The 11466-nt window shown below is 30.9% G+C and overlaps 1 protein-coding gene across 1 annotated transcript; it reads right to left on the bottom strand.

The window, feature by feature from the left end:
• Positions 1 to 2592: 2592 nt before the first annotated feature.
• Positions 2593 to 6142, bottom strand: LOC147566825 (uncharacterized). The gene is made up of 6 exons (XM_086668656.1): positions 5928 to 6142; positions 5288 to 5441; positions 4256 to 5044; positions 4028 to 4165; positions 3440 to 3854; positions 2593 to 3285 (listed from the first exon to the last, which is right to left on the bottom strand). The coding sequence occupies exons 2-6, from the start codon at positions 5426 to 5428 to the stop codon at positions 2720 to 2722; spliced, it is 2049 nt and encodes a 682-aa protein (XP_086524782.1). The 5' UTR covers positions 5429 to 5441; positions 5928 to 6142; the 3' UTR covers positions 2593 to 2719.
• Positions 6143 to 11466: the final 5324 nt, after the last annotated feature.

Raw genomic sequence — 11466 nt, forward strand, 5'->3', positions numbered from 1 at the left:
CAAAATTCTTCCAAACATTGATTTTCAAGGCTGCTAGAGCTCTTCCCGAATCTGAGTATCACGCAACTATTAACCAGATGATACAGATGGGTGGTTCAAAAGTTGCTGCATTTTTTCAATCCTTAGACCCTGCTTCTTGGGCAGATGCTTACTTTCCCGGTATAAGGTATGATCAGACAATATTGTATTCGTTTCATTATCTATATTGATTTATTTACTGAACTTTATGTAGTTTACCGTATAAAGTTTTGATATTGTGTTACAAATAACATGTACTTTACACAGGATTTTCAGGATATTTACTGTACATTATGGTTTTTTCTTATGAAAAATTATCGATATTATAACAAAATATATAAAAATTATATACGATTTTTTTTCATACAGATACACATCGATATCATCTCAACTATCAGAATCCTTTAACAATCAGATTCGACATGCTCGTGGACTACCAATTACAGCAATGTTGGAGGCAATTCGTATTCATATAATGAACAAAATGAACACAGCACGAGAATTGTCTAAGAAATGGACGACATTCTTGTGTCCAACCATCACTGATCTGTTGAAAGCAAAATATGATAGTGCCGCAACTTGGAATATTGCCCAGGCAGCCCCATTCATATTCGAGGTTTACTCAGAACCTTCTCATTGTGTTAATCTTCTTCTTATTTCTTGTACTTGTAGAAGGTGGCAAGTTGATGGTGTTCCTTGTGAGCATGCAATGTTGTACATTAAAAGCTTGTCTGACGACCAACAAGATTGTTTTTACGATCCTATTTGGACAACTGAGTCTTATGTGAAGACTTACCAGGAACATATAATGCCTATATCCAATGTTGATGAACCAAGGACTTTTGATGAAGCTACCAAAATTCTCCCACCGTTGATTCATCGTAGACCAGGTCGTCCAAGAACAGTACGGATCGAGAGCTCGGGAAACATGCCAAGGAAATTAAGGATATGTGGTAGGTGTAAGCAACCTTCTTACCACAATCGCAAAACATGTAGGGCAAACATTTGATGTATTCACATATGTTACATTACAACTTCAATTCAAATAAATAAAAAATTTGGAATGTTTGAATTATACGTTTTGTTTGACTATTCTATTTTTATTCTCTATCAAAAGTTCGTACTTTAGCGGTTGTGTTTTGAACCTTGCTTAACAAATGTGAATATTGATAAAAGAACACCCAATGTTTTTCAACATTAGCCATTCTTTTTTTAACAAAGTAAATGTTTTGCAGATTTAATTCATACTTTCATGTAAATTTCACATTTTTATTTGTTCATTTCATTATTGTATCAAAAAATAAAGGAATACTCTTGATAAATTTCAGTAACTTTTTCAACAAATATGATATTTATAATTAAAAATTACATGTCCCATCCGCTTCTGTTTTACTTCAAACAGTCAAATAAAATTCATTACAACTACTTTCAAATCGGAAAAATAAAACCTTACTTAAATTAAAACTATATTAAACTTTTTTCCACAGATCTCTTGTTTCATACAATAGCTCGTACGTCACTTTCGCTCTTTTACGCTGAGCTAATTCAATCCAATCGTCCGCAAGATATTCATTTGGTACTCCCCATTTGTAATGTTTCATGAATACCATATCCATATGAAGCATAACAAATAGTCCACAATCCGCACTGTCAATCATTGATATAACATTTATTATGAAACCACCAAATAATTTATAAACTAAAAAACTATCTGTATGTATTACAGTAATCACAAAAGTAATAAATATTTTGTACTTACTTTTCTCCTTGTTGATGATCATACGGCGTCTTCGAAACCTTACATTTTTTCTTAAATTCAGGACTCACATATTTTGTTTTGTGAAGCACATCTAATATGTATTGTCCATACTTTGCAGCATTTTCTTCACATTGTTTACGGAGCTTTGTGTCAAAGAATAACGAGTTGTAATGGGTCCAAGACTGATCAAAGTAATCAAATACTAACAAAGTCCAATGAATACACCTACTAACATCTGTAATCATCGAATGACACATTGGAGCAACTATATAAGATATTAGCCATCTTTCAGCCTCATTTAATAACCGATCTGATAGGTGGGGGTCTATGTTTGCCTGAGCTGATTTGCAATTTATCATTGTCTGTCAAATAAAAACAACATATTATATATTTCAGTATGAATACTTCATGATAAAGTATACATAATTTTTGACAGACATATACATATATTCAGTAAATTATATATAATTTAGTGGCTAAAAAGTTACATTTAGTAAATTATACATACTTTACCAACCATTCTAAATCTTTCATCTATATAAAAAATGTAATTTATGACTTAAAAATAGATCTATGGTCAAATTATAAATTCTTTAAATAAAACTTACCCATAATTCAGACGCGAGAACGAAAACTTGTCCAGCTCCAACAAAAACTTGGGAAGATAGATGCTTTGACCACCAATTTATAATCTGAGCATCGGTTTCACAGTTCATCATAAGCCAATTCACCTCTCTTCCTCTAACATCACTCGTCAGATTTGATTCCCATATAATTGTTCTGCATGTTAATTGTTATTAGTTTAAAAAACTGAATTTATAGCAAAATAGTTATATTATATTAGAAATAACAGATTATGTTTGTTACAAACATCATAATGTAACACAAACAACAAAACATTTCAAAACATAGACAACGACAATGATTTAAACTTCTATTTCATTACTTCATCTTCACTCCTTGGTTAAACTCCTCAAGCAGACCTTTCTCATTATCTTTCACTTTCTTCCAAACTTTGCTTTTCTTCCAGTTGCTAAGTTTTTCATCATCCTCAATCGAAACTCCCTTCCCCTTTTTATCCACTTCTTCAACATTCACTACTTCCTTTTTCGCAATTTCCTTCTTTTTGTCTTTCTCGGCCTTTTCTTTTGGCTCGGCTTTTTCAGTTTGTTTCCTTGTTCTGGGAGCTTGTTTGATTCTCTTAATAAGAGAATTCTGTTTTGGTGTTTCAACAGGATCAACTGTTTTATCCGATCCACCCTTAACAGCTTTTGATTTTGTTCTCTTCTTCTTCACTGTTGTTGGAGTAGTCTGGACAAAGTCATCATCTATGCGTGAATTTGTTTCAGCATTCTCTTGATAGGTTTTTGCAACTTGAACAACATCGGAGAAGTCGGATGGATTTGTGAAATCTATTCCCAAATCAAAATTGGGAGTTGAACTATAATTCTTTTCTTCCTCATTAGGCACCAACACAATGGCTGTGCATGGCACGTTTCCATCTTCATCTGACAACAACAATCATGTAAAAACATATCATTTATCATAACATTTACAAAAAATTATATATAATTTTTCCTGTGATAATAATAGTATCTATAAAGTATGTGTCATTTACCATAAATTATAATAGAAAACAGTAAATTATTTATAATTACTGACCTTCCTGTTGTTGTTCTTGAACATTTTCTTCTTCCTGAACCTTATCATCCGGTTGTCCTTCATCAATCTTCTCATCATTGACATTATCTTTCTCTGCAAAATTATTTTCATCCTCATTCTGGTCCACATTAACACCACCACTTCCTTCATCATAATCCTTATGAATCAATGATTCATCTCTCTGTTCAGACTTTAAAAGTAACTTCAATTGTATTACTTCATTTCTCAAACTTTCAATTTCCTCGTCCTTTTTCTTTAATTCTTCTCTTTGATTTTTCACTTCTCTACTCAGTGCTTCCATCATCTCCATGTTATTCAACTGTTCATCAAAAGGTATTTTCACAACTACCTTTTCAGTAAACTTTAACATTTCCTTCTCTTCTTCACTAACATCATCCACAACATCCTCAAAAACCTGTACATAAAAGTTTACATAAATTATAGAGTCTTCTGTACATGCATACAACAAACCTTCTGAAATTATATGTTCTTTACGATAAATTACATATACTTTTCACAAAAGTATAACATAGTTATAAAAAGTTTAAACTTTCATTAATAGAAAAACAAATAAAAAGTTAATTTTACCTCCTCAGGTACCAGTGCAGCTAGATCTTTTTCCATCCCATTACTAAATCCATCCACAGACCACCTCAAGAACCTTGGGTATCTTGTTGCATTCAGTGCATTTTTCGGATACCGATTAGTATGCATGCACACCCAGAACTAAAGGAAAAAAGAAATTGTAAATTACTCATACTTTATATGAAATAATATGCAATTTATATAAAAAGTGGTTCTAAAAAAGTTACTCACTGGCAAAAGTAACAAGCAACCCGATGCTTTTGTTGGGTCTTCTGAATGTTTGTCGATCGTTTCCATCATATATGAGTGTTTGGCTCTTGGCCATGACACCCTATTGATAGCTCTTCTAGATTGGAGGTTCTTATAAATGCTAGGCAATACAGTGAAACCAGCCAAAGTCGCAAACAGGAAGCTCGCCGATAACATCATTATTAGAAGTCCAACAAATTCTATTGCTGGTTCACTATTCCTCACGCATTTCTGAAGTGCATTACCAACAACAGCACTAGAAAGACCCATATTTTTGTTCCTTGATGCTTCCAGTGTTTCCTTGAAATACTTGGTCAAGAACGCACACTTCAAAGGATCTATATCATTTTTCTTTGGGAATGCCTCATATTCAGAACCCTCCATGGGCATTCCCAACAACAAAGAGACATCTTCAGGTTTGAATTCGATCTCAACACCCCCAATAACAAATTTCTTAGTCGATTTTTTATATCGACAAAGAACATCCAAAATGGCAGTAGTTGGACGAGTAGTATAATTCTCCCTTAATATAGTACCTTCTGCCATAGCATCAAATAGTTGGCTGAAAGGAGTTTTGCTTATCTCCTCCTTCATTTCTTCAGTCATATAGGTACGGATGCTATTTATCAACTCTATTGGTTTACTAAGGGTGTATCTGAATAGAGCCGATGTCTTTTGCTCCGGAATTAGCTTCTGTTCTCCTACAATATCAACCCATTTACTCCCACTTCCTTTATCCTTCAACTTCAAACTTTTAGAACTCACACCAGCCTGCACAATAACACAAACAAACAAAATTGTACACTGTAACATAAATCATGTAAAGTACGCATAGTTTACTTAACATTATGAAAAAATCTATATACAGAATGTATATTTTAATGTATATCCCAAAATTGTATATACAACTAGGGAGAAACTCTTAAAAGATTAACACAGATATGTAAATGAATCATAATTTATCAATTTAGCTTCACAATATCAACAAATTATATCATCTTCCATACACATTACCTCAGAAATTGATGTTTCTTTACTTTTTGATTTCTTCTTAACAACAACTTCTTCAACATTTGATTTTCTCTTCATTGGACTCCTTCTTACTGATGTTCTTTCTTCCGTCACATTCGATTTAGATTTCCCTTTAGGTGCCATCTTCAACCTTTTGCTGCAATAAAGGTCATTTTCATTAAACCCTAAACCAAGAACAAAATTTTCATTAAACCCTAACACAGAAATAATGGTTTCATTTTCCAGAAATTATAGGTTTTTTTTAACACAAAATTATCTTATTTTTCGACATAAATAAAAATTTAAAAAGAAGAATTAGGTTTTTCAAGTAAATCTAAAAATTTTAATGTCGAGATTTACTTCAAAAAACACCAAAGATCTATTAATCATGAAACAAAAACGATTTTGTACCCTGTTTTGTTAAAAAAAAATGAACGAAAAAACCCTAAACCAGGATCAACAGCCATTAAACCGAAAAGAAACTTCCTATTTACATAGAAATCTTTACCAAAATCAACAAATCCTCTTCAATAGAAAGTGAAAAGGACATGCAACAACAATTTATAATGATTTTAATGAAAAGAAACACACCTTTCGTTTTAAACCGTTTTGATAACGAAAAGGGGTTTATGAACCAGCTTACCTTTTCACCTGAACAGGTTCTTCAATGGAAAAGACGAATGGAGAAGATGAAAGGATGCAAACTTTTTGATTCCAACGATCTCTTTAGGGTTTTTCTTCGAGATATCCGGTAGATTGATTGAAAAACCCAAATCGGGTAGGTTTAGAGAGAGAAAGCGTCTTTATGAAGAGTGAGATCCAAATTTTGTTTCGGCAGCCTTAGATACTCCACAAATCACGCCCACGGGTTTTGGGAAAGTTTCCTAAAACCCTCGGAAATTCAAATAACCCGGGGTTTTTTGAATTGGATACATTTGGTATTACCCAATAAATTATCCATACTTTATGCCCTTCTTATAAAAGGACCAAAAATCCATAATCTAAGAAGAATGGTCTATAAACCTATTTTCAAATTAATTTTGGTCTATATACCCATGGACTCTCTCTCTCTCTCTCTCTCTCTCTCTCTATATATATATATATATATATATATATATATATATATATATATATATGTCATTAAAATAGAAATAAAACCTCTCACATCTACTCATCTTTTTCTCTCTAATTTTTAATTCTGTTTTTATTTTTCTCATTACTAAATTGTAACTGTCCCTCTTCTTCCTCTTCATCATTAATATAATTTATTATAAAAAAAATATAGGCCCTTAAAAATGAAGTAAAACCTCTCATACTCCTCATTTTCTCTCTAACTTTTAATTTATGCTTTTATTCTCCATCATTACTAAATTGTAACTCCCCTCTTCTACCTCCTCTTCACCATTATAAATTACAATGAGTTAACAAATCATCTCAATTTCTTCCAATGATATCTGTCTCTTCAATGTATTTATTTGTCTCTCAGATATTATGATATAGAAATACAAATTTACCTATTTTTCTGACACTATTCTCTCTTGCAGGTACACATTTATTTATCTCATATTATATCCCAGCAAATACCAATTGGTTTGTCCTTTTCTGATTGTTATTTGTTGTATAAAGGCATTCGTGGACGATGCACTTTCAAAGCGATGTATATGTAGTTAATATTATGTTTTTTTTTTTAGTTTTTATGTTCGGAGATTTTGTGTTTGTTATGGATTTTAATAGTTATGGTGATTTTTGTAGAGATTTAAGGCATTTGGTGAAGTTGATGGAATTGAAGTAGCTTGGAGTCAATAATAGGAAAGGTTGTACTTTGAAGTGTTTTCTTGACATGTCAATGTGAAATATAGAAATAGTTTATGTAGAAAATATGAATTTCTTTTTTCTCTAAATAATATCTATTATTAGGTTTGCAATATCCAAACTGATTTTTGTTTTCAAATTCTATCGGTAACACATACAATCTGTGTTTGTTCTTTTTGTATTTTTGTTTCTTGAGATGTACTTATTAAGAAATTCAAACTATTAACTGGGTGAAATATATGTTCTTTTAAATCGTGTTATGGGCTTCTCTCTGCAATCGAGGTGTTCGATAAATTGGGTTATTCGTTTTAAGAAAACAATGAAATGTTTATTTTTTTTGTAGATTTTTTTAACAGCTCCAGATTGCAGGAATTTCAAGATTTTTAATCTTGATAATGTATATTACATATTTTTCCAAGTTTTTCGGTTAATAATTTTTCAACTTCCTTAGTTTTCTCTTTTTTGTTTTGAGAAATGAACGTTAGATTTTCGTATAGTCGAAAAGGGCTAAATAGTTTATGTCAAAAAGTGTAGACCAATTTCTAAACTTACTTCTTATCATCCATCTAATTTTCATTTGTGGTTATTATCATCTAACTATTAATTTTATAAATTATTCATAAGTTTTTGTTATTTTAGTTTAGAGAAGATAGATTTGCAGAGAGTAGTGGAGTTTCCTCTTCGAAGTATTTAGATTTGTAATATTTCTTATCAAGATCTCTCCCTCTCCCTATATACATAAATCTTATTTAGATATGTCAACACAAATATTTAATTCCATAGTTTTTAACGCAAAGGGAAAAGTTAAGGTCCTTTTGCTTTCTTTCTTTTTTCTAACATTTGTTAATATTAGTATTCGCTTTAATTTGTTCATTATACTAATTAGTATTACTTTTTATTTATTTTTAATTCGGTAATTTTATCCATTGAACTTCATTTATTCCGAACTAACAACTCAAAATTTTATTTAGCTTAAAAATCCGGCTATTAGTTGTTTATAAAGATCCCATTTACTACCAATATTATAAATATTCTACAAGTCTATGACAACTAATGTGAAACCTTTTTTCTCGTCTGAAATTTGAAGCAAGTGACTGAACTTATATAACCTTCAACATAGTTCAATTTAGGATTTTGGTTTGCTAAACAAATAGCTATGACATGTTTTGATGTTGCACTTTATCAGGAGAAATTGAATGAAGTGTGGAGACATATATAAATAAATAAGACATACCTATTAATATTTGTGTATGTCTCTATAAATCGCCTATGAAGTATTTTTTTTATCGATGAAACTAGACAAGGAATGATGCACAAATCAAGAACTATACGAAATAATTATGAATTTAGGACTTGAAAATAGCATACAATCTTCAAACCAACTTAGAGAATATAGTAAATTAATCAGAAACATGACCAACCAATCATGAACAAAAGGAACATAAGAATACCAACATAGTGGACTGGACCTTTGTTGTTGCTATTACATAATGCGTCTGATAGTTTCGTCGTGCCGTAGGCACGGGCAATACCTAGTACTTTTTAATTACTTAAATCTATATCAATATTTTAAAATTCATTAACTTATAAAGAATATTTACAACTATACGACCAAATAGTTTATATTTCTTAATTATCGAAATATTTATTTTGAAATAACTATAGTTTTATTAAGTTAAGATATTTATTAAATAAAGATAATATATATTCAATAAATAAAATTCTTATCTATTAATAATAATAGTAATTTTAATATAATTTATTTGATCTAACTAGATAAAATAACATGATTTATATAAATAATTATTTATGTATACATTTTTTTTAATAAACTTATCAGTTATCGAATAATTTATAAAAACCATCTAAAACAATGTTTAGACGTACAACCCTAATATCCCTAAATAACTAGGTAAATGTCCAAATATCCTAAACAATTTTCTTGGTGTTTTAAGCATTTTAGTTATATAAAAGTTGTGTTTTATTTATAGATTAATAAACTATGTAGACATTAATATTTATTAAAATCGTACTAATAAAGTTAGAAAATATTAATTATCTTCACGTAACAAGAGAAGTTTAGGAGCATACTTATTCGCGTCCATGTGGTGAGTCGAAGTCGGAGCCCGACCTCGACCTTAACCCCGACCTCGAACCTGAGTCCGACCCCGAGCCGGAGTCCGAGCTTACAGCGGAGCCCAAATCTGAATCAGAGTGCGAGCTGCAACTAGAACCGAGCATTACTACATGTGGATTTAATTTCATGTGCTTTAGTCTCAAAACCTAAACCTACACAAATCATCCAATCCGGCATTCACCTAAACTTCTCTTGTTACGTGAAAATAATAAACATTATCCAATTTTAACTACTATGGTTTTTAGTGTATATTAACATCATATAGGTTATTAATCTTTAAACTAAATACATATTTCGTATATACTAAAATGCCTAAAATGACAAGAAATACTTTTAGGTTATTCAGAAATTTATTTAGTTGTTTAGGGATATTAGGACTACACGTCTAAATATTGTTTTATATGTTTCTTTATAAATTATTCGATAACTGATAAGTTTATAAATAGATATTATTATTATTAATCATGCTATTTTTCCTAGCTTAATAAAATAAATTATCAATAGATAAGAATTTTTTTTAATAAATATATATCTTTATTTAATAAATAAATATCTTAACTTAATAAAATAATAGTCAATTAAAAATAAAAACTTCTATAATGAAAAACACACAAACTATTTGGTCATACGTTTATAAATTTTATTTATAACTTAATGAATTTTAAAATAGTGGTAGAAATTTAAATAATAAATAAATCTATTAATCTAACATTTATACGATTTACAGATATAGGGTGTGTACGGAGATGAGAGGTAGGAGAAGAGAGATTTATAATAATAATATTTAAATTCGATTGCTAAACCTAAATTCGATTAACTGATAAGTGTGAGCGGTCACTGAGACCGCGCTTTGGTTGCTAAACCTAAACAAAACATGCATTGTCAGAGTACCACATTTGATGGCGGCAACAATAACCAATCCGATTGTATCTTTAAATACTTTCTTAATCCTTCTGGTCTTTTGTTAAGTTACACATTTCTCGCACATAGGTCTAAGCTTACGGACACAATCATGTTGCGAATAATGTTGTTCGGCCTATAAAATATCATTTTTTTAAGAAGGTAAGCGGGGTGGGTACATTAAGAAAATAAAAGGAAAACAAAACATGCACTAACTCGTTACATCATGTCTTTTAACAAAAAAAAAAATTCATTACATCATGGCTTTTAGCCCCATCCTTTTCTCATTCTTACTGTCCCTCTAGACAGGGCCGGCCCCAATATATCAAAGGCCCCAAACGAAATAAAAAAGAGTTATTTCCTATTTGGCTCCCTAGTTTGTGACCAGCTTCTCTTTTGGCCCCCTGTTTTTCCTAAATTAAAAAATGACCCCCTGTTTGTAAAATCGTCAGTTAACTTTAACACCTGATTGTTTTGTTTCCTTTATTACCCTTCCACTAAAATTAATCCTTTTTCATTCTTCTCTCTCTAACCCTTTCTCTATCTAACCTTTTTTTTTATTATTATTTGTTGGTCAACAAACTTACCTTTGTCCGTGGGAGAATATTTTTACAAAATATAAGTACAGACATGAACTTGACCAAAAGCAAAAAATGCATAAATCAAACAACTAGTTAGGAACGGTGTGAAATTATTACTAGTTGTTGAATACTTTCAGCAAGTTATTCAACTCTATCAACCTGCCTAAATAAGTTTTAGAGTGCCTGGATTTGCCTATTTCATCTCTTCTTGAAGTCCTGAAATATTTTCATAGTATAGTAAAAAGGGATGTATCAATAGTGGTACCTTGACAAAAATAATAACAATCTAGAAAGATGAAAAAGCTTGCTTGTACAATAACCTCAACACCAGCTTCATCAAATCTTAGCAACTTCAGTGCATAGTTAGCAAAACCGGGCATATAATATGCCATTAGATTTTAAAAATACAGACTTGGAGGAATAACATATCAACCTTTCCGAAAAAACTTTGAGCAGGTAGTAGTTGCTACTCCCGGTCTAGCAGTTCTGTAATTTCAAATATGGAATCAAGACCCTTCTCAATACCATCTAATACTGCAAGAACAAAAACTATGTTATGAGAAAGAAGTTCACAACCAACAGTAAATACCTATCAAGGATACTTCAGCTCTATACTAGAAAATGTTCAAACGACCAATGTGAAGGTGGCAGGAAAATGAAAAGGTTGGTTCACATCAATGGTCGATAGATCTTCTCCTGTAACTGATAACAACACTATTGTGTACCAAAAATCCTCGTATTCGTACCATTTG

This window comes from Eschscholzia californica, unplaced genomic scaffold (assembly GCF_041429995.1).
Source record: "Eschscholzia californica isolate CP2 unplaced genomic scaffold, dmEscCali1.0.p SCAF_1, whole genome shotgun sequence".
In the NCBI taxonomy this organism is placed as follows: Eukaryota; Viridiplantae; Streptophyta; class Magnoliopsida; order Ranunculales; family Papaveraceae; genus Eschscholzia; species Eschscholzia californica.